Source organism: Pseudorasbora parva, chromosome 3, assembly GCF_024679245.1.
Source record: "Pseudorasbora parva isolate DD20220531a chromosome 3, ASM2467924v1, whole genome shotgun sequence".
Lineage (NCBI taxonomy): Eukaryota > Metazoa > Chordata > Actinopteri > Cypriniformes > Gobionidae > Pseudorasbora > Pseudorasbora parva.
This window is the reverse complement of record NC_090174.1, coordinates 5,755,785-5,780,492: the sequence shown is the minus strand read 5'-3', so window position 1 is coordinate 5,780,492 and position 24,708 is coordinate 5,755,785. Positions and strand designations below refer to the sequence as shown.

The following is a 24,708-nucleotide window of genomic DNA, read 5'->3' as shown; positions in this document are numbered from 1 at the left end:
TCTCCACTTCCTCTCTCTCTCTCTCTCTCTCTCTCTCTCTCTCTGCATTATTTTAGTATTATTTATATACTATTATAGTATTTATTGATATTTTAATTGGTTAATTGTTTATTTTCTTTTGCATTTTATATTTAATTTTATTATATTTCTATTTAGATTTTAAAATTATTTTATTTTTATAAATGTCTACGTTTTTTTTTAAAGTTTAAGTATTTCATAAAATGATTATATTTAATTATTTATTTTAGTTATTATAGTATCATTGATTTACTTTTTTTTTGTTCATATATTGAATTAGCTTTTATTTTGTATATATTTTCAGTATTCTTTTTTGTTTAAATTTTGATTTAGCTTTCCTTTATTTTTATTTCAATTTTAATTTTAATTTTATCAATCGTAGTACCATGGCAGCATTTCTAATTTAATTAATCATTTAAGTTTTTCAACCTAATATTTATATTTTATTTTAATTTCATTTTTTTATTTTTTTTCATTTTTTTTTATTTTAATAGTTTTAGTGCAAAACTTTTGTGCACGAACAGGTTTCCATCTTTATTCATTACCCAATAAAACTAGTCCTAAACATATACTATAGCTTGAACCAGATGACATTGCTGACATTGTTTAAACCAACAAAAAAAAACTATTAACAGTTAACCTACAAAGAGCTTGCTCACTTAAAATTTACTTACAGTTGCCTTTTATTATGTGTTATATAATGTATTAAACAGTGCTGAGATTTCTACAGTTGTACTGATTGCTGATTGGAAGCATTATTAAAAATAGCCCATTTATTTAATAAGCAAGCATGCAAGGGACAGGGAATGTGTGAATGACGGCTGTTCGAACTGTGTGGAAGTCTCGAGAGCTTTCTGCGGGCACGCACGGCCAATTATAACAATCTCACACTCGTTTTTGCTTGTTGGTCTCTTGTTTTACCTTATACAGTAGATTGCGGCAGCGATGACGATGATGAGCAGCAGCATGCCCATGGCTATGAGGATCCCAGTAACAAGCAGCGGAGACGAGGAATCATCTTCTGGGGAAACACAGAGAGGCAGACAGCCAAAGTGAGAGAGAGGGGGATTAAAAACGGCAAAAGGTGTGATACAATCTAAAAAAAAAAATAAAAAAAAAAAGACTTCGAGCCACACAAGGAGAGAAAAAAAAAATCTATAAATGCCTTCTCAAGCAAAACTCTAGGGCACAAAAAGTCGGGCACTAATATTAACTCTTTCCCTGCCAAACATGGAATTTTCCGTTATTTGTGAGAAAATGCTTCAAGGCCAAATACGTAATTTTCCAGGTTTCCGTGTTTTTACTGTTAGGCGATAGGGGGGCGCTATTAACATCTTCTGAATGAGTACTGAATCTCCTGATCAAAACACACGCGAGGAAGATGCAGTAAAACAAGCGATCGCATGTAATCATATGCATATGTAAAATAACGTGATCATCATCATCATTAAAATCCATATGAATCAAAACTGCCTAATGTTACTGAATGAAATATGGACCCAGGACGAGCTACATGACTGTGAAAGCTTTAGGAGTGTTGATGGATTCGATCTACTCCATCTGTGTTTGATCCTCGCTCTGAATCTGATCTGGATTCAGTCTTTCACAAAAATGTGATTTTTTTCAGCTTTTTGTTCAAAATGTTTTTTATTTTTATTAAACGTACCCATATTCAAGTGTTGTTAAAAAAGGAATGCATGAAGAAAGAATAAAAGGCTTTATATATATATAAGGATCAGCTCTTTCTTTTGATATATTGCATGTTCAGATATTCATTAAACTAAATATTTTATGGGCTATGAAACTTTTGTAAAAATTGTCAAAAACCCAGGCGGTGGCTGGCAACTTTAAAAAAGAAAAAGAAAAAACGCTGGCAAGGAAAGAGTTAAGCTAGACCTTTTCTTACCGTCAGGCAGGGTTCGAAACACGGTAGCTTGACTGAAGCTGCCATAGCCGGCCAAAGTGCGGGCGCGGACCTGAACCTCGTACTGCGTCGCCCGCCGCAAGTCGCTCAGCACCACCTCATTGACATTGCTCTCCATATAGTGACAGGAGTTCTCCTCAAAGCCACGCTCCTTTCAAAAGAACACACACCAATATCTTCCATTTAGTTGATCCTTCATGTACCATTTCTGAGCTGTTTGAATAAATTAATTGTTAATTAGTCTGGCAGGTTTGTAGTGTAAACAGTGAGCAGCTGCGCCACAGAGAGCGATCAATAAAACACAAGCGGTGAGAAAAATGGAGCAAGTGGGGAGGATGGAGAAAGAGAAATAGGGGAGAGGTCATATAAATAGACTGTCTGAGGAGAGCAGAGGAATACAAAACAATGCTGAATTATGAGAGAATTCACATTTCCCTGAGTAAACGCAGCGTGCGCTTATTTACTGTAACTAATGTGAAATATCTGAACAGCAGAACATGTAAGCTTTAGTGTATTACGGAAATAATATTCTTCAAAAGAAGATGCTCAGGTGCAATTACTGAATGTAATGTTTTCAGACACTTAAATGCATGTTAACTGCAAATTAATGACCATGTATTACATTTAAAATTGTATTACATTACATTAGTGCTTTTTGAACCAATTAGGTAGTGCATTTTTATATGTAATTTCATAATTATTCTATTGTCTTGAATGTATGAATATATACTGACAAGCATTTAACTCAAATATTCTTTAGTCACTGAATTGGCTTAAGAGAGCAATATGTTCATCCATGCTAAAACATGCTAATCATGCAAGCAAGAAGCTAATTTGTGCTTAAATGTTAAAACATTTTAGCAACATGTTAATTAATGCTAGCAATGTGTGCTAAAAACATACTGGCAACATGCTCATTAATGTTAGCAATGCGTGTTAAAACGTTAGCAAAATGTTAAATCATTCAAACAACATCCTAATTCGTTATCATCCAAACATCCTATCAAGATGCCAAAACATTCAAACAGCATGTTAAATCATGATTACAACATGTTAAAACATGCTAGCAACATGCTAATTCATGTTAGCAAATGTTAAATAATGCTATCAGCTTGCTAAAACATGATAACAACATGCTAATTTGTTAAATCATGCAAGCAAAATGCTGATGTTAATACACGTTAACATCATGTTAATTCATGCTAGCAACACGTAAACATGCTAGCAACTTACTAAATCTATTTTTCTGATAGACGTTATTGCCTTCAAAACATATAAACTTTAAACTACTTCAAACGTAAAACTTCAAGCTTTTAAAACTTTCTGGCTTTCTCAAGCCAACTTCAATGTTTATCATCAAACATAACTAATCTAGTTTTTTTTTTATTGAAACATGTATTTAAATATATTTGTAATTACACATTTGTCATTATAAAGTACTGTTAAAATACTTTTAAAATTATAATCAGGCATTTTTTACATGTGCTTTAGTATGTAAAAAAAGTGTACTTCTTTAAAGCATGACAAAAGATAATTGCAACAATCATTAAAAAAGATTTAAAATGCTTTAAGTGTACTTAAGTGTGTTGATAAGCAGTCATGAAAGTTTACTCTCTTTAAGTACACTCAAGTGGCCTTTTATTTAATTTATATCATTTAACTGCAAGTAAAATAAGATTTGAAGTGGACTACAAGAGCACATTTTTAAATACAATCAAGTGCACTTCTTTTTTTTAAGGGGCGTTGTTTAGTATAGAACAGTGCAGTTTTCTATAGTGTATTATAGTATTTTCTGGTTTTAAAGGGTTCTAGTTCTAGTTTTTATAGCATTCATATAATCAAGGGTCGAAGGTCTAAGAGTATTTGTCGATCATAGACCAGTAGAGAGTTGACATTTCCAATAATAATTAACAAAATAACGTAAATACAAATAGTGTGCAGAGACACACGCCAGGCCATTGACACTGGTGCCATGTTCTGAGGGTTGACTTTTTGTACTACAGGTCCTTCTCAAATAATTAGCATATGTGATAAAAGTTCATTATTTTCCATAATGTAATGATAAAAATTAAACTTTCAAATATTTTAGATTCATTGCACACCAACTGAAATATTTCAGGTCTTTTATTGTTTTAATACTGATGATTTTGGCATACAGCTCATGAAAACCCAAAACTGCTATCTCAAAAAATTAGCATATCATGAAAAGGTTCTCTAAAAGAGCTATTAACCTAATCATCTGAATCAACTAATTAACTCTAAACACCTGCAAAAGATTCCTGAGGCTTTTAAAAACTCCCAGCCTGGTTCATTACTCAAAACCGTAATCATGGGTAAGACTGCCGACCTGACTGCTGTCCAGAAGGCCATCATTGACACCCTCAAGAGAGAAGGTAAGACACAGAAAGAAATTTCTGAACGAATAGGCTGTTCCCAGAGTGCTGTATCAAGGCACCTCAGTGGGAAGTCTGTGGGAAGGAAAAAGTGCGGCAAAAAACGCTGCACAACGAGAAGAGGTGACCGGACCCTGAGGAAGATTGTGGAGAAGGACCGACTCCAGACCTTGGGGGACCTGCGGAAGCAGTGGACTGAGTCTGGAGTAGAAACAATCTAGAGCCGCCGTGCACAGGTGTGTGCAGGAAATGGGCTACAGGTGCCGCATTCCCCAGGTCAAGACACTTTTGGGCTACAGAGAAGCAGCACTGGACTGTTTCTCAGTGGTCCAAAGTACTTTTTTCGGATGAAAGCAAATTTTGCATGTAATTCGGAAATCAAGGTGCCAGAGTCTGGAGGAAGACTGGGGAGAAGGAAATGCCAAAATGCCTGAAGTCCAGTTTCAAGTACCCACAGTCAGTGATGGCTAGACCATGTGCCATGTCAGCTGCTGGTGTTGGTCCACTGTGTTTTATCAAGGGCAGGGTCAATGCAGCTAGCTATCAGGAGATTTTGGAGCACTTCTTGCTTCCATCTGCTGAAAAGCTTTATGGAGATGAAGATTTGGTTTTTCAGCACGAGCTGGCACCTGCTCACAGTGCCAAAACCACTGGTAAATGGTTTACTGACCATGGCATTACTGTGCTCAATTGGCCTGCCAACTCTCCTGACCTGAACCCCATAGAGAATCTGTGGGATATTGTGAAGAGAAAGTTGAGAGACGTAAGACCCAACACTCTGGATGAGCTTAAGGCCGCTATCGAAGCATCCTGGGCCTCCATAACACCTCAGCAGCGCCACAGGCTGATCGCCTCCATGCCACGCCGCATTGAAGCAGTCATTTCTGCAAAAGGATTCCCCACCAAGTATTGAGTGCATAACTGAACATAATTATTTGATGGTTGACTTTTTTGTATTAAAAACACTTTTCTTTTATTGGTCGGATGAAATATGCTAATTTTTTGAAATGGGAATTTTGGGTTTTCATGAGCTGTATGCCAAAATCATCAGTATTAAAACAATAAAAGACCTGAAATATTTCAGTTGGTGTGCAATGAATCTAAAATATATGAAAGTTTAATTTTTATCATTACATTATGGAAAATAATGAACTTTTATCACATATGCTAATTTTTTGAGAAGGACCTGTATATTACTGTTGTATTTATTTTTATTTATTGTTTTATTTATCAACAGTGTTGTGTTTAAGGTGCTTTATAAATGAAGGTGGATTGGATTGGAGTTTACCTTCTCACAGTAGCGTAGCTGGTACTGTAGGATCCTGTAGTGCGATTGGGTCGGCGTGTTCCAGTGCAGGGTCAGGCTGGATTCTGTGGCTGTGTTCTTCCTCAAACCCGACACCAGTACAGGAACTGCTCACACACACACACACACGTCTGGTTCACTATCTTTGTGGGGACTCTCCATAGATGTAATGGTTTTTATACTGTACAAACTGTACATTCTATCCCCCTACACTGCCCCTACCCATCACACACACACACACACACACACACACACACACACACAGACACACACACACACACACACACACACACACACACACACACACACACACACACACACACACACACACACACAAAACCTACCCATCACAGGAAACATTCTGCATTTTTACTTTCTAAAAAAACTCATCCTGTATGATTTATAAAGGATTTGAAAGAATTTCATATTTCACCCTCTTCTTGTAATACCTGTGTCATACCCATGCCATTATACACATTTATGTCCTCATATTAAAAAAAAACATGCCCACACACACACACGAGCACTGAAAACATTCACTGATATCGAGCTTCATTTACATGCAGCTGCAGTGTCCCTGTGTCTCACCGTTTGGGCTGGTGGTGATGTTGATGGTCTCCCCCGCGGGCCCCTGCAGACTCAGAGGAGAGACCCCGTTGAGGGCCATCACGGTAAAGCTGTAGGTGGTGTGAGGGCGGAGTCCCCAAATGCTCACGCGGCGACCCTGGATCCCAGTCTGGGAGGGCCGATAATTCACACCGTCCCCGCACGGCGCACAGGGGCTCTTGGGGGTCAGGCACATTTGACACTCCACGCTATAGGTGAGGTCCGAGCGGCCCCCGCTGTCTAATGGTTCGCTCCATTCCAGCGTGAGAGACGTGTCATTGACCTGAGGGACAGGACTGCGAGGGGACGAGGGCGGACCTGAACAAGACAACAAATACATGGTGCTTGAAATACAGCTACAGCTCATACTAGGGATGCCACAATTCTCAATATAACATTGAACCGTTCGGTACGGCATTCACGGTTCAATACACGCTTGTGAATTGTGTTTTTTCCCCCGCTTTTGTATTTAATTAATTATTTCTATTTCTCTCCGTTTGAAATATTTCTGTGTTTATTTCGGCTCTTTTTGAGTGTTCCTGTGAGTCTACGCGCTAATACGAGCTAATTTCCAATGAAATGCACTAAAGTTAGGGAGTGTTTAGCCACGCTTGAAATGCTGTTGTCAGATAGTTATACTCACGGGACACAATAGTTATTCAAAATTATGAAAATTATGATTGAGAAATGAACAAATAAACGTACCTCAAAAGCCTGATGGATCATGTTTGATACTGACATTATAACATGATTTTTCTAATAAATGTTGTATGGATAATCACGTAAATCTAAGCTGCTTCAGTACAGGAAGTGCTTATCTTGAAATATCACTAACAATATATAAATTTATTCTTACTGTTACTTTATAAAAATCAGTAAAGTTTTACAGCAGACATTCAAACCACAATCTGAAGGTGGACGTTTGTACAATTATACTAAAAGGCCTTTTACTTGCTGAAAAAGTGTGAACTATCAATCAGACGGCTGAAGGCATGAAGCAGATTGTGTGCAACAGGTTTTTCCAGCAGTTATGATCATGTTGATAATGAAAGGCCTCAGAAAGTTGCACATCAAATTTTATACAATTGGATTCATAGGGTATTTATAGGGATAGTTCACCCACTCAATTGTCAACATTTACTCGCCCTCAAGTTGTTCCAAACCTGTATGAGTTTCTTTCTTCTGCTGAACACAAAGGAAGATATTTTGAAGAATGACAGTAACCAGACAGTTGATGGTCCCCCATTGACTTCTATAGTATTTTTTTCTTCTTTTGTCTTCAATGGAAGAAAGAAACTCATACAGGTTTGGAACAATTTATGGGTGAGTCATTTTGGGATGTCAGGAGCCATGAAAAGAGGTGGACTCACGTGTGCAGGGTGTATCTGGACTGTCGGTGGGAGCGCGGTGGAAACCGGGGCGACACACACACGAAGCAGAGCCCGTCTCTCCTGTGTGACTGGAGTCAGGACATGCAGAACACGGACCAGAACCAGAACCCATCTTAAAATGACCCACAGGACAGGCTGGACACAGACAGAGACACATTTTTATCATCAGCAACTGTTAGCCTTTATCATCAATCAATCAATCAATCAACTTTATTTATATCGCACTTTTACAATAACGATTGTTTTAAAGCAGCTTCACAGTGTTAAACAGGACAATATTGCAACAAAATCTGATTTGGCTGTACAGTCGTTCTGGAGAAAGCAGTGATGTTATCAGCTTATTTTGATTTATCATATAGCGACAATGTTGGCAGATCAGTATTATAGTTTATATAATTAAATAAGACCTAATTAATTAATTTTCTTTGTATATTTAGTTGAATAACTTGGATCATAATTTTAGGGTCCCCAACTGAGCAAGCCAAGCCAAAGGCGACAGGGTAACAATGTATCCTTTACAATAGTATCCTTTACAGTATAACAATGTACACACACATACACACATCAAAACATCACATTTGGATTGCTTTAGTTTGAAGACTTGAGTATGGTAACCCACATACACTAATGTTTTTCTAATGGTTTTAAGTCTATTCTGCTCACCAAGACTGCATTTATTTGATCAAAAACACAGTAAAAACTGTAATATTGTGATATATTATTACAATTTGAAAGCACAGTTTTCTATGTGAATATATTGTAAAATGTATTTATTCCAGTGATGACACAAACTAATTTTCAGCATCATTACTCCAGTCTTTAGTGTCACATGATCCTTCAGAAATCACTCTGATATGATGATTTGCTGCTCAAGAAACATTTCTGATTGTTGGAAACTTTTTTTGTGTGTGTGTGAAAACCCCCTCCGGATTCTTTGATAAAGAGAAATGTCAAAAATACAGCATTTATTTGAAATATAAATATTTTGTAGCATTACAAATGTCTTTACTGTGACTTTTGAGCAATTGAATGCCTTCTTTTTTAAAATAAGCATTCATTTCTATCCTACTGGCGCCAAACTTTTAAACAGTAGTGATATTTGGATTTTAGTTGGTGAGCTTAACCCATTCATTTTCACATGGCTATGTTGGCTTGCTTACAAAACCAGCATACACCAAACACTTTTCAGTAAAGCAGAGAGAAAAAACAGCATGTTTTGAGAGAATAAGCAGTGTATCATTATTAAACATACTTTCCCAGCTCTCAAGAACTTGCTGTCTTAAGCACAAACCTCATTTGTCCTTATGTGTCAACATTGAACAATCATTTAGACAACATTTCAAAGAAGTGCCGGTGTGTATTTCAGTTGACGCTGGCTTAATTAAGGATTTAAACCGTTTCTTCTGAACCTCTGTGTGGCGAAGTCTGCTGTATGTATGATATGGAAAATGAGCATGTTCTTCTACGTGTTTAGCTACTCAATCACTTGATTTATAGCTGCCTGCCTGACACAGCAGATAAAACCCACACACATTCAGCTTGCACAAGAAACTTGAGTCTTTTTCTCCAACGTGACGTGCTCACATCACTACACATACACACAGACACACAAATGTATAAATGAGCAGTGTGGAATCTCATGAGACAGGAAAAGACAGGCTTACAGGCCAGTTTCATTTCATAATCAGTTCTCCACAACCCCTGTATTGATGGAAACACATCTGGATTTGATTAACATCGGTTTCACTCAGACCAAAACATATGGTCTGAATTATCCTCCTCGTTAAAGCAGCTTTACACTGGTGTGTGTGTGTGTGTGCGTGTGTGTGTGTGTCATTTGAAACATTTCCATAATGAATGTCTCTGAATTCACTGGCTGAAGGATAAAGATCTTTCTAACTTCAGCTCTCTGGTTTTACAGACATGAAGATGCCATTACCGACAACCATATCAGTGTACAAGAGATGGATAGATAAAATGTTTTTATTAATTATGAATCTATAACATTTTTAAACTAAATGGTTTAACCTACAAAGAAACAAAAACTGAGTAAAATAACTGAGTAATCAAAACATAAGTATACACGACTTTTTTAAAATGTAGCATTTATTTGATTAAAAAAATACAGTAAGAACAGGAAAACTGTGAAATACTATTTTCTATGTGAATATATTTTAATAAATGTAATTTATTCCGGTGATCAAAGCTTCAGTGTCACATGGTCCTTCAGAAATCATTCCAATATGATGATTTGATGCTCAAGAAACATTTCTGATTATTATCAATGACTAATAGGAAGTTCAAAAATTGAGCTTTTAAGTCTTTTGTAACATTAAAAATTTCTTAAATGTGTCTTTTTATCCATTTAAAGTGTTCTTGCTGAAAAAAACACTAATATCTCTTGCTCTTTCTAACTGACCTCAAACATTTGAACAGTGGTGTTTATGACCCGAATACTTTTGACCTGCCATAATTTGTGTTTCATAGACAGACACACACTGTGATTTGAATCCCTTCTAAATTGAACATGTCTGTTTTTCTCGCACAACCTCAGGGAAAAAAAAAATCACTGAGCAAATTACTTATGTGTTTTTTTTCATACCAGAGGGTCCTTTGAGAAAACTAATCTTGTCCAGATAGGAATCTCAGTGATTGCGGTGTGTTATTGTAACTCTTCTCCTCATTTATTTAAACCCTCGTTGGACAATATAACTAAAGCTAATTTTCTTGTTAAACTGCCTGGGGAGCCATTTTTGCCAACTTTCTGAGTTAGTGATACTGCTAGTGCTGCTGGCATTTCATCCGACATACAGAGACAATTACATTAACACAGCGAGTCTGATCTCAGAAACTGAACCAGCAGCTTCAGGTATGATCATAATCTTAATGCAATCCTTCCCTTAATTATAGACATAATGATATAATTATAGAATTAATTAATTGGGTTAGTGATGCAGACAACCAGAGCACATGATCTTCTGAAACGACAGACACTCCCATATTAATAACCACAACTATATAAAATCTGAACATCAAAGCATCAAAGTTTTAGAAAATGAACACGGTCCAAATAGAGCTTTAGAAAAGGTCTTGTGTTAAATATAAAGTCTTATATTATTCCATTGTCAACCTAAAGTAATTGTGAAAAAAAATGAACAAGCAAATAGTGACATTTTTTCAGTGTAATTAAGCAAATAAGTACTGAGTAATATTAATAAACTAAATGTACTTACTAAAGGGTGATGACCAGGGTTAGTTACTTGTAATTATGCACAATTTACTGTTAAGTGCATGCAACTACGTCAACTTATAATAAAGTGTTACCTAAAAACTGTGCTAATGGCCCGAAACCAATACGCTCACCAATGTTGGTCATTGTAACATGGCTTTCTTTGAAGCATCTTTGAGTAACATGTACACTCCTGTTCAAAAAGTGTGGGGTCAGTTATATTATATTATTAATATATAATTCATACTATTCAGCAAGGATGCATTAAATTGATCAAAAGTGACAAAGAGATTTATAAAGTTACAAAATATTTCTATTTCACATAAATGCTGTTCTTTTGAACTTTCTATTCATCAAAAAATTCGGTTTCCACTAAAATATTAACTGTTTTCAACATTGATAATGAGAAATGTTCACGTTCAAAGGATCATGTGACCCCGATAGACTGGAGTAATGATGCTGAAAATTCAGCTTTGATCACAGGAATAAATGACATCTTACAATATATTCACATAGAAAACAGTTATTTTAAATTGTAAAAATACTTCACAATATTCTGGTGTATGCCATGCCATCACACAGTAAAGAGATTGTACATGTGTGCATCTGAACGCGGCTAATTAGAGTCATTAGTACCATTAACCCCACCCACCCACACATACACACCCACACACATCTTTTCTGCTCTTTCAGCCCTTCACCTGTGACCCCGTGACCACACACTCTCCATTCGGCCTTTCACCTGCCCGATAGACTTCAGCATTCTCTTTTTCTATCTCTCTCTTTTTCCCTCTACCCATACCTAATTGGTCATGTCATTAGAGCGCCTTTGTACTGGACACAACCCTGCCCGCAGGCGCCACTATTATGGCTTTGCGCTGCCTTTGTGTGTATGGGTGTGTGAAAGAAAGGGATGAACAGCAGATGTAGTGTTTGAGTGGCTGAATGCTGAGTAAGTCATTGAGTGTGTGTGTGTGTGTGTGTGTGAACTCCAGGGGTTCACGCCCACAGAAAGCACAGCTGCAGTATTTAACAGACAAGCACGGCCTTTAACACTCAGCAGCCTCTCTCTCCACCCAGCCCAAGGAACATCATTAAAGAGCTGAAGTCATATTTGAAAACGGGGAGGATTTGAACTGAGCCACTCCACGGAGAGGCGGCGATTACTTGAATTAAAGTAGATCAGTCATGTTCTTAAAGGAATTTTCCAGGCTAAATCCTGTTCCCGGTCAACTTGAGCTAAACCTACATGCATGCAACATATGCTGTCGATACCACAGAAAATCATTGCTGAAATGTGTAAAAATGAAGGAAAATGGAGTTTGCAAAATGCAGTCTATTTCTAGAAATGTGAAGTGTGTAGTTTTGTTCCTGCACTTAATAAAAACCGTTTGTTTTATGAGCGGCATATGAGTCCTGTTAGTGTTTAATGCTATAATATGCAATATTTATGTTATGATTCTGCAACGAAAAATGACAATGAAATAATTAATGTATGTGCTTCACGATTGCCTACTAGGCTTCCATTGTTAATGCATTCATTTTAATGTTTTTATTTTCACCAATTGATGCATATTTAAAAGCATATATACACTATCAGGAAAAAAAGGTACAAAAGCTATCACTGGGGTGGTGCACTTTTGTTCCTTTTAGATACTAATATATACCTTTAAGGTTTCAGTACGCACCCTTTAAGTTCAAATGTGAAAAGGTACCACCCCAGTGACAGCTTTTGTACTTTTTGTCTGAGAGTGTGTATATATATATATATATATATATATATATATATATATATATATATATATATATATATATATATATATAAATTGATCAAAAGTGACAGGAAGGACATTTATCATGCAAAAAAATATATATTTCAAATAAATACTGTTCTTTCTAGTCATCAAAGAATACAAAAAAATGCACCACAGTTTGCACAAGAATATGAAGCAAAACAACTGTTTTCATAATTTATAATTATCATAAATTTTTCTTGAGCAGAAAATCATCATATCTGAATGATTTCTGAAGGATTATGTGACACTGAAGACTGGAGTATTGGTGTAATTCAGCTTTGTGTCACAGGAATAAATTAGATTTTAAAATACATTCAAATAGAAACCAGCTGTTTTTGATAATATCTCAGTTTTGATTGTTTTTTGATCAATTAAATGCAGCCTTGGTGTGCAGGTGTTCTTTTAAAAACATCTTTTGAATGTAGTTTATGTCTCATCTATGTTGCTGTGGTCTTGTTCTTTCTTCAATAGATGGCCGTCATAGGTGCAATCACACTGCAAGACGGTGACCCAAATTTCTGGACACATTGGAGACTAAAATTGGTCAGAAAGACAATAATCTTCCATTTGTGAGCATGAAACATTAAGCGATCAAAGACTGGTCATTTTGCCCTACGATGAAAGAAATCTTTTGCAATTTCCCCATGAAACGTGTACAGTCGCTTTTGGATAAAAGTGTCTGTCATATGCAGAAATGTAAATGTACCCAGGATGCACAGCACTGTAATGAAATAGCGAATGAAAATGTGTCCAGCCGTAGGACACTGATGAAATTCACAGTAATCCTCTTCTGATCTCTCCACTTCCTGCCTCTTTTCTCTAGTTTAAAGGCAAGACCTTGATCTCACCTCACTCAGTCACCGTTTTCTCTCCTTCTCAGTGTCACAGTCTTTGTCTAATTCAGTCCCATCTGTCCTTTCCCCTCTCTCTCTCTCTAGCCATTGTCAATATAAACTTCCCCAACACTTATTCTTAACCCTACAGTGTGTTGGTGTGTTCAAAATATTCTGTACACAACATTTCATACATTTTTGATAGTATATAGATTAAACCAGGGCTTGACTTTAACTTTTCTGCTCACCAGCAACTGTCTAGTGATTTTCCAAAGTTACAAGCTACTCTTTTTTTTTCTCTAGCCATAATTTTGACACCGATACCATGTCAGCAGGTATATTAGGCTGCTGTCTCTTTAAGACCTGACGCACAGATCCATTATACTATTACACATGCATTTTCTTTCTCAACTGTTAACTGCAGAGACCAGCATTTTGACATTATTTTGTGTGTATTTCTGTTTAAGTGCAACGAAAAACAACTACATTTAGTACTGAGAGGCAGGTTTATGTGTGTGCACTTTGGGTTAGAGCACAAAATCTGTGGGAATGAGTAAAATACTGTGCAATATGTGCAATCCCATGCTGAAATCCAAGCCCTGTAACAGCAACAATATTTATCCGGAGCAAATGAAGCGCTTCAGATATTTCAGTATCGATATGTTGCCAACCCACCGCATTTTGCGTGTTAGCGGTGTTAACGTCAAGCCCTGGATGGGAGTATATGTTCAGATATGGATACTGCTTTCTGTTGCGTACTGTGCACATTACATATAGTTTACAAGCTGCATTTTTTAGTGTAGTTTCATTTAAAAAAACATGCTATATTTTGTCCAACAGCCTATCGTCTTCACATAGAGCTCAAATTAGCTTCAAAGAAATCTGTTGTATTCGCTCTCACTCACCTCTACACTCCAGATCTCCAAGGCTGGCCTCAAAGCCCGGCAGGCAAGTGCAGGTGGTGGTGGGCTGGTCCACCCACTGTCCATCTTCTCCACAGAACATCTTGGGCGGTCTGGGATTTGGGCCAGCCTGCGCTGCGTTGGCCACACACTGGCCAACTGCCTCCTGCACCAGCGAACGCGGGACTGTCTCCGGGAAGACGGATAGTGAGCGCGTGAGGGCTGGACACTTCTTAAAGAAGACGCGCACGGATAGAAGGGCCATGCAGGCTCCCTGGGCCTGGAACGCCAAGTAGAATCCACGCTTGGTCAATGGGCCCAAACGCAGCGTTTTGACATTAAACTTCTTCTCTCCACCTTTACGGAGCAGGAAGTCTGCAGCCACCGTGTCGACCTAATGAAAACGGAGATACGGCAAAGACTGGTGAGATCCATAGAAGAGAAATATCACGAATATTACATAGACTCGTTAGAGGAACTGTATGTAAGAGATGTATTTCAATGAATCATAAAATGGCCCTGATGTGTCACTAGACAATAAGAAATCATGTTAATTAATACTTATATCACTGACAACAGTAGTCCGGCCAGGATATTGTCATTTAAAAGTTGTTGTTGCAGCTCAACTGATGTTGATGTTGTCATGTTGTGTTTTGGCCTGAAGCTCCGCCCTCCACCTATCCACCAATCACGAAGTCAGTAGTGTTTGGGCATCCGGGTTGCCAGATCTGCTCTAGTTACCACAGCTGCAGCTACAAACGTTCCTGCTGATCCTGCAGCCAATCTGGCAACCTCGAGTCAGGGGGAGGGGGAGAGGGGATACACCGCTCTACATTCAAGTGAGTGCAGTACCAGTTTTGGCCACCATCTTACATACACTTCCTTTAAATCATTAAGGGCATAGTTTACCCAAAAATGTTAATTATGTCATAAATTCCACATACATTTGTACTAAACCACTCAATTCATATGGATTCGTTTTACGATCTGTTTATGAAGTTTTTAAAGTGTCAAAGTGGTAGTTGTGTAGCTGTCAATGCAGGGACAGAAAGCTCTTAGATTTCACGAAAAAAAGATCTTCATTTGTGTTTAGAAAATGAAGAAAAGTCTTACAGGTTTGGAGTGACATGAGGGTGAGTAATTAATGACAGAAATGTCCTTTTTGGGTGAACTATCCCTTTAAGAGTCTGTCATTAATTCAACTCTCATTACTTTGCACTTGAGAACCATTGCTCATTGCATCTCGCATATGCATCTTGCGATGCATTCGAAGCACATGACCTTCATTGGTCTAACTTTTAAAGAGTTCAACAATACTTCAAACTGTACAGAGATTTGCCAAGATAGATACCTAAGTCTCTGTGTTCTCAGTTTGAACTTAAACATGTCTCATCAGTCGCCCAAACCTAAACAAGTGCACTTAAATGTATTGAATGTGCACTTGTAGTGTACTTTAAATCTTAACAGTACATACATTTTTTAAATATGCTTGCAGATAATATTTTTTAAATAAAGGCCACTCAAGTGTACTTAAAGTACACTTTCATCACTGTTTCTTAACACACTTAAGGACACAAAAAAGTGCAATTTGTAATGTCAAAATGAAAAGTTTCACTTTAAAAGGAAATTTTAAATCATTATAATAATATTTTGTCATGCTTTAAAGAAGAACACTTATTTTAATGAGTGGACTAACATACTAAAGCACAAGTAAAGTACCTGATTACAATTTTAACTGTAGTGTTTTATTAAATATTTAATTTAAAGTTTATATATTTTAAATGTACTAAATTGCAACTTCACATAATGTCACTTAAATAGATGACAAAAGTGTATTTTAGATTACTATAAATGCTTATCAGTATATATTTCTGTACACTTTTGCCATATTTAAGACAATAAAAGTTATTGTATTATAGACAATAAATATAAAAGACAATAGAAGCTATTATAAAATTACATACTATGTACTAATTAATAGGGTCAAAAAGTTATTTAATTGCTTTTAATATAAATTTAACCTAGAAATTTTTTTCATCTGATTGCAACTAACACACAATTAAGTAAACATTACATTCAGTTCATATATATTCTTTCAAAGTATATAATATCTGTAATAAGCACTTTTATAAAATATGCTTAAGTGTACTTTTTCAGAAGTCTAAAATTGATGTGAAATCTAACTTCCTTTCAGTCACGTTAATAATCCCTTGTCTATTTATGCAGTTTTACATTTGCAGTTGAGTGTGTGTGTGTGATTGTCTGCATTCGAGCACCTTGGTATAGGGGTTCTCCATCCATGCGGGTTGGTTTGCCGTTGCGTCATCCGTGTCACTCTGGTAGTAGTAAAGGTTAAAGGTCTCTTTGCAGGAGCGGTGATGTGTGCTCCGCGATGAACATTCGATCATGGTGAAAAGCAGCTCCACGTACACCTGCGACGCCCCTCGCCGCTCGATGAGCTTGCTCCGCAGCCAATGACTGTTTGCCCCGTCGGCCTGGCAGATCTGATAGGTCCTCACGCTGTTGTTTTCCTCATCTAGGCCACTGATCTCCTCCCACTGTGCACATACAAGGGACAGTGGAGATCAGTTGCAATCATTAACAGATTGCACTGAGCATTTGCTCTACACCCTTAAAAATTATGCCGGGAAGAACCAAAAATGGGTTTTCACAGTGATGCGATAGAAAGATGGATTTTTGGTTCCCCAAACAATTGTTTTGTGAAAGTCCAAGTGAACCAGAAAGAGCAAGTGAGTTTTCTTCAGTGCTGTGACGTATTTCCAGGTGAAACTAAATATTAAAAATTGGGCACACTCTAAAAAATGCTGGATTAAAAACAACCCAAGTTGGGTTGGAAATGGACAAACCCAGAAATTGGGTTGTTTGAACCGTAGTAAATGGACCCATTCACACAACCCAATTTCTGGGTTGGTCCGTTTTCAACCCAACTTGGGTGCAGGGTTTTACTTCAGCGATCATAGAAGACTAGCGGTTAGAGAGGAGTGGTCCAGACCGGAAGATACTTTTCAGATTTTGATTAACGATTACCACAACAAATTATTTTTTTCTTTGTATTACCTTGCATGGCTTAATTATTTACCCTAAGACCTTTAATATGTGCTAAAGTAAATAAGGTCAATTTTGATTTCAAGAGGACTTTAATTTTTCTAACCATTGTATAGTCTAAAGAACCTTTTTGCACTACAAAGAACCTTATGTGCAATAGAAAGGATAATATTCTAATGTTCATAATTCATTATATTCTTTGGATATTAAAGGTTCTTTATAGAAACATACACCCTGCCAAAGAACCATTTAAAAACCTTTATTTTTAAGAGTGTACATGCTGGATCTGCAGGTCTCACCTCAGGCTTAGCTCGAGAGTATGTCGTCCACTTCAGATCTGATGTCTCGGTCTTTGTATTCATCAGGACCTCTGTCAAACACACAACACAGGGAGAGGGGTTAGGTCAAAACAATGATACATAAATGAGTCCACAATCTTTAATATCTCCTAGGGGTGCACGATATTTAGCCCACCATATCGGTATCACCCAAAATGTGTTCATTTTATTGTAATCATTTTATTTTAGCCTATATATTAAAGGAACTGTATGTAAGTAATGTATTCAAAGCCCGAATGAATCATATGAATGAATCATAAATGGCCCTGATATGTCACTAGACATTAGGAAATCTTGTTAATTTCAAATGCTTATATCGCTGACAACAGTAGTCCGGCCAGGATATTGTCATTTAAAAGTTGTTGTTGTTGCAGCCCTCAACTGATGTTGATGTTGACATGTGTTACCGCCTGAAGCTCCGCCCTCCACCGATCGACCAATCACAAAGTCAGTAGTGTTTGGGCATCCTGGTTGCCAGATCTGCTCTAGTTACCACAGTTGCAGATCAACCCTGCAGTCTCCCTCTCAGATACTGAAGCTTTCGCGCCTTGATCGCCCCCCCGGTGGCCAGTCTCAGTATAGCCGCCCCTCTGTGTTTTCTAATGGACGCGAGACAAACTAAACAATAAATTTACACCTCAAATATTTTTTCCCCAAAGTTAGTTTATGTCATTGCTGCAGTCATCATCACGAGGATTTAATTTCAAGTGTTCGTTTTTAAAATAAGTTTAGTTTTAATTAGTTTTATAATGCTATAAAAACGGGGGGTGTGACGTCATGATTGACAGCTGAGATCGACGTCTTCTCTGAGTGAAGTTGTCACTGAGGCACTAACAGATTTTTTTCGGGATTTTTGGGAGCAGATTGGAGCTTTAGCTTTAATTTCTACATGTCCATAACTGTTTTTTTTTTTGTGTGTGAGTATGAGTGTGGGCGGGCTTTTGATATCGTGACTGTAATTCCTGCTCTACTTCCTGCTCTCTACTGTGCAGACTCGGCCCCAAGATGTCAGCGCAGTGCAGGCCGCCAGAAAGCTTCAACTCAGGCAAGCGGAAACGAATGATGGCGAGTCGTCCATATTTTTTTACGGTCTATGCTGCAGATCTACAAACGTTCCTGCTGATCCTGCAGCCTATCTGGCAACCTCGAGTCAGGGGGAGGGGGAGGGGGATACACCGCTCTACAGTCATTTAAAAGTGATTGGTGTACCAGTTTTGGCCACAATCTTACAAACACTCCCTTTAAAACCGATAAATAATGGATTATTCCCTTCAGCTGAGACACTTCAGTTGCGGACGGTTCATAAGGATGGTTTTGAATTGCTTGAAATATGATTGGAAAGGAAAAAATAGTATCTCAGTATAGTTTTTCGTTTACCGGCCTTTAAATATACAGAATTATCAGTATTGGGCAAAACGTTCATATCGGTGCATTTCTAATTATTTATGGAGACTTGTTTCCACCACATAATAAAACAATTAAAAGGGTAATTGCGACTATTTATCTCACAATTACGATTTTAAAACACAACTGAGAGATATAAAGTCAGAATTGTGAGATATAAACTCAAAATTGGGAGATAAAAAGTCACAATTATCTTTTAAAATGTTTTATTCTGTGGCAGAAACAAGCTTACATAAAGATCTTTCCTTGAAAAAGGGTGTTCAATGTGCACTCTTTATCAGTAAATAGAGAGAAATAAAGACTTTCGGAGGACTCAACAATTTGTCAAAGTGCACAGAGATTCGCTCAAATATTTCTCGGCGAAGTTTCCCAAGCCCAAATGATGTGCTGCTGCCATCATATTCATGTTATACTCTCATGTTACTCTCTCTCTGTACTTTACTACTGCTGTAATAAAGAAGTGCACTTAATTGTATTGAATGTGCACTTTCATTGTACTTCAAATCTTTATTAAAGGCCACTTAAGTGTGTACTTAACGAGAGTACACTTTCATGATGGTTAAGTAAGTCTTTTTAAAAAGTACATTTGAAATCATTGTTTTAATGCTCTTTTATAGCGCTTTTAAAAGAAGTACACGTCTTTTGATGTGTTGACTGACATACTAAAGCATATGTAAAGTCCTGTTACATGCAGTCCTCATGATGCTTTTTAACTAGTGTGCCTTAACCAGCAAGACTTCCTTAGTCAGCCAGCTTTAGCATTTGTTTTCGCATAACTATACTAGCCCACAAGCAAAAACAGCAGAAAACATCATAACCCATTGGAATTCATGCAGATCTACAATGTTTTGTTTTTTTTCAGCACGGTATGACAGAGCCACTTTTGAGCAATAACATTTTTCCTCCGAGCACAAACAGGGCAAGGGAAGTTCCCTGAGGTTTGATGGTTTGGTTATCGAATCATGGCCAACAGAAGCTTTAGCAAAAACAACAAGAAACTATGGGTGATTTTCTCTTCCATAGCTCCAGGGAAAACCAACGGACATGGGAACAAGGGCACAGTCTAATTTTACACTCGCACACATATACAGGGACAATACCAAATCACTATATAGCATTTCAACTCAGCTGTGAATGGTGGTCATTTAATTACCAGTGAACATCCTTCCTATCCATCTCTCTCTCTCTCTCTCTCTCTCTCTCTCTCTCTCTCTCTCTCTCTCTCTCTCTCTCTCTCGATTGCGTTTTTGCTTGAACTGGCTGTTGGTCATTACTTATTGATGGTGGTGATGGGTTTTAATCAGGCATTCATTCAGTCACCCCCTCCAGGCTTCCGCGCACGAATCTGGCCCCAGGGTTCTTGCTACAGGAGCTGGTCATGTGACCACCCGAAGCCACCACACGGTTCAAACCGGCTCCAATCACAAAGATCCTTTGATCTAAAAATACTTGCACAGAATACATTTCTCCCTCTCTCTTCTAATGTTATTTGTTCAAACTCCTTTCTTATTCGTGTCTCTAAGGGGGAAACACCTTTATTGCTCTTTTTTTTTTTTTTTGCATGTGCTTTTCCCACGAGTGCTGGAGTTTAGCATACAGAGATGGAATCAATGCGTCTCTGTCTGTGTGTATCTGGGTCGAGACTTGTCTTGGGGACTGGAAGCTTTCTGTTGGTTTAGACCTCAGAAGAGCATCAATGACAAGAAGAAAATGATGACGTTTAAGCCCAGATGGCCTCAGGGAGACGTTTTCAGAATGGATATTACATACTGTGAAGTTTATACTTAAAGGAAGTGTTGGTAAGATTGTGACCAAAACTGGTATAGCAATCACTTTCAAATGACTGTAGAGCGGTGTCTCCCCCTCCCTCTCTCCCCTGACTGGAGGATGCCAAAAACACTACTGACTCTGTGATTGGTCGATAGGTGGAGGGCGGAGCTTCAGGCCAAAAAACAACATGTCAACATATACAACTTTTAAATGAAAATATCCTGGCCAGACTACAGATGTCAGTTATATAAGCATTTGAAATGAACATGATTTCTTAATGACAAATCAGTGCCATTTTATGATGAATTGAAATACATTTCTTACATAAAGTTCCTTTAATGATATTACGATATTGTATGTAAAACTCAACAGTAAAAATCATCTTAAACTTTAGTATGCTACACTATCATTACAAGACTTCACTATGTTGAATGTTTAATTCAGGTATTTTTCACATTGTGCTGTACATCAGAGTGGGTACGTGGTTATATCGGTTGTTGAGTGGATGGAGGCATCTGAACGCATTCGATTCTAAGAAAGGGGCGGGGATTAAGAGGACTAAATGATTGGAGAAGTCCGGCACAGTCACCAGTAAGAATGAAGATCAAGTTATGACATTTTAATTAAAAAATTACAAGATCAAAAAATACATTTAAAAATATGTATGTGTAACCCCTTCTGTTCGGACTGGGACTCGAACCCGGGTCCGCCGGCATGAGAGTCGGACGCTCTTACAAGGAGGCTAAAGGCTGTCAGTCGCTAGAGCGTCTCTTGAGGTCGGAGGAGTGAGGTTTACTAGCACGGCCTCTGTTACATATGTATGAATCATTCACAATTTCAATGAGATGCAGATGCATTCTGAAAATAGATTAATTTAAATATTTAAAGGGTTATTTCACCCAAAAAGGAAAATTCTCTCATTAATTCCTCACCCTAATGTAGTTCGACACCCATGAGACCTCCGTTCATCTTCAGAACACAAATGAAGATATTAGTGTTGAAATCCGATGGCTCAGAAAGGCCTTCATTGACACCAATGTCATTTCCTCTCTCAAGACCCATAAAGGCACTTAAGACGTCGATACAACGTCCATCTCACTGCAATGACTCTACAATCATTTTATGAAGCGACGATGAATAATATTTGTGTGCACAAAAAAAATTAAATAACGACTTATGTAGTGATGGGCTGATTAATAGTGATGTGTATCAATTCATGATTCAGATCGCCAATGTCATGTGATTTCAGCAGTTTGACACGTGATCTGAATCATGAATCGATTCACTGATTCACAACCGTACTAAACTTTGTTTTGAAATCGGCCCATTACTATATAAGTCGTCATTTAGTTGTTTTTTTGCACGCAAAAACTATTCTCGTCTTCGTAAAATGATTGTAGAGCCGCTGTAGTGAGATGGGCTTCGTAACGACGTTTTTAGAGCCTTTATGGGTCTTGAGAGAGGAAATGACATTGGTGTCAATGGAGGCCTTTCTAAGCCATCGGATATCAACAAAAATATCTTCAATTGTGTCTGAAGTCTTGAGTTTAAATCCGAGTTTATATCACAATGAAAATATGAGTAAAGTGTGTTGCATTGTGGGACACAGTACTTAACGCAGTGTGCTCTGGTCAAAATTAATAACTAAGGGTGTGTCCACACTTGTAGTTCGGTTCTCTTTGTTCGTTTAGCGCTCAAAATTGGTATTTGAACTCTGAACCTAAAAATACCAAACCTAAAGGCAGGGATATGTTTACAACCATTGGTCGCTTTTTTATGTATATTTCGTGACAGAACTTAACGAACATCCAAAACAATGCGTGTTGTATGTGCTTAAAATTTTGAAGAGCTTATGAAGTTGTAAGCGTTCAAAACAGCGGCAGGAATCCCTCCGTCACACACAAACAAATGAAGATCTGCTGTGAGGAGACGCGGTTCTGACGCCTGTATCGAACTGTGATGGGTAACAGCTGAGAAACAACAGGTGTGCTAAAGCATTCTGTGCTTTTGAGTGTCACGTCCTGTTTTTGTTTCATTTACATGTCTTTGGTCCGTGTTGCATTTATATTTCATTCAAACTGCACCAGAATTTGTTTGCGAGCAGATCGAGACCCATATTTTTGCTTGTTTGGTGCATACCAGGGTTCGGATGGCAGCGTTTACACTTACACAAATACTGCGCATAGCTGACATACTGCATATGAGTAGTGTAGTGGTACGCCACTCCAAACACCCGACGTGCCTCTATCTGTATGTATCTGGGTCGGAACTTGTCTCGGGGACTGTAAACTTCCTGCTGTTGGTATTCAGCCTTAGAATCGCATCAATATTAAAAATCAAAATCTGTTATTTAAGCCTGTATGGCCTCCGGGAGAACACCGGCATGTGCTTTCTCTCTCTCAGTAACACCTACACACACTCCTCCCTAACGCTATCCATCTTCCAGACATTTCTCCCTCTCTCTTTCATTATTTTCCCCATCACTTTGGCTTTTCCTGCTTTCAAATTTCACATTCCTTTCTTGCCATCCATCCGTTTTCATTTCTCTTCTCAATAACTCTATATGTCTCCGTCACACTCTTTATCTCTCCGCTCTTCCCTCTATCATCCTCCCGCCCGTCTCTCTCCCTCTGATGTCGAGAGGCTGTGGACGGCTGATAACCACCGTCCAGCTCTAAGAATCAAAGCGAGCGACGCCCGGGAGGCCGGAGGGGAGGATGAAAGAGGGATGAGGAGGAGAAGAGTGCCGGGCGAGGTAGGACACAGGGCGGGAGCTTTTGGAGAAGAGGGCAAAAAAGAGGTGGAGAGAGAAAGAGAGGGATGAGACAGGACGGATATCTGACGGTGATTTCCCACTGTGATTTTGCTCTGAGTTCAGAGAGAAAACAAATTACAGACTCATCATAATTAAAATGCATACACACACACACACACACACACACAAGTTGCGTTTTCATGTTTTATGGGGACTTTCCATAGACACAGTAATTGTTATACTGTAATAATAGTATATTCTGTCCCTAACCATAAACCTACCCATCACAGAAAACTTTAATTTTCACAAAAAATTATTCGAAAAAATGTATCTCATGAAACCTGTCCACAACATGCCCAGGTCAGATTTCAACCCACTAATCAAAAGATAATCTTAAAGGTGCACTATGCAGCTTTCGTCCACTGGAGGGCGCCTATTCAAAACAAATCGTAGTTTGATGATGCAAAGTGTGAGCGCAGCATCTTGGGACATGTGGTCTTCTCATCACAGCCGGTGGAAAATAGGACTCGGGCAGAAATCACGTTCATGGATGCGGTTATTAACGTTACTGTAGTCTAAAGCAGAGCAGGACCGAGTGTTATGGAGCTGAGCACGGCTGCTGGAGCGATTGTTAAACAAATACCCGCCTCGCGAACACCGGGACTTTTATTATGACGGGACGGGACACATTCGCCGGGCGCCTGCACTGATCCGCTCATCCGGTTATGATTTTGAGGTAATGCAGCTCTGTTTATCATATTAGATACATTTAAGTGTGTTTAAAACAAAGTTATGACGTTACTCCGTGCGTTCACTTGTTCACACTGCTAAGAGTAAAGCGCTCCTGCCAAATAAAAGCCGAAACCGAGGGTAGCGCAGATATGACGCGATTGACAGCCGACTCCCTCAAATGCAATGCTGAATTTACAAATAGTTAGAAACTTCTGGGATATTGTAGGTACTCAACTGAACAAAAT

At 38.1% G+C, this 24,708-nt stretch overlaps 1 protein-coding gene across 2 annotated transcripts in view; it reads right to left on the bottom strand.

The window, feature by feature from the left end:
• The window catches only part of ephb4a (eph receptor B4a), a 66,337-nt gene that overhangs the window by 12,862 nt on the left and 28,767 nt on the right, over positions 1 to 24,708 (bottom strand). Inside the window, exons 2-9 of one of the 2 annotated variants that reach the window (XM_067437659.1) lie at positions 17,764 to 17,834; positions 16,675 to 16,956; positions 14,402 to 14,792; positions 7,618 to 7,773; positions 6,230 to 6,565; positions 5,624 to 5,748; positions 1,925 to 2,093; positions 940 to 1,039 (exon numbers count right to left, since the gene is read on the bottom strand). In XM_067437659.1, the coding sequence (XP_067293760.1) occupies positions 940 to 1,039; positions 1,925 to 2,093; positions 5,624 to 5,748; positions 6,230 to 6,565; positions 7,618 to 7,773; positions 14,402 to 14,792; positions 16,675 to 16,956; positions 17,764 to 17,834 (1,630 nt within the window). The remainder of the gene's footprint in view (positions 1 to 939; positions 1,040 to 1,924; positions 2,094 to 5,623; positions 5,749 to 6,229; positions 6,566 to 7,617; positions 7,774 to 14,401; positions 14,793 to 16,674; positions 16,957 to 17,763; positions 17,835 to 24,708) is intronic. The other variant, XM_067437660.1, reaches the window with a different exon arrangement.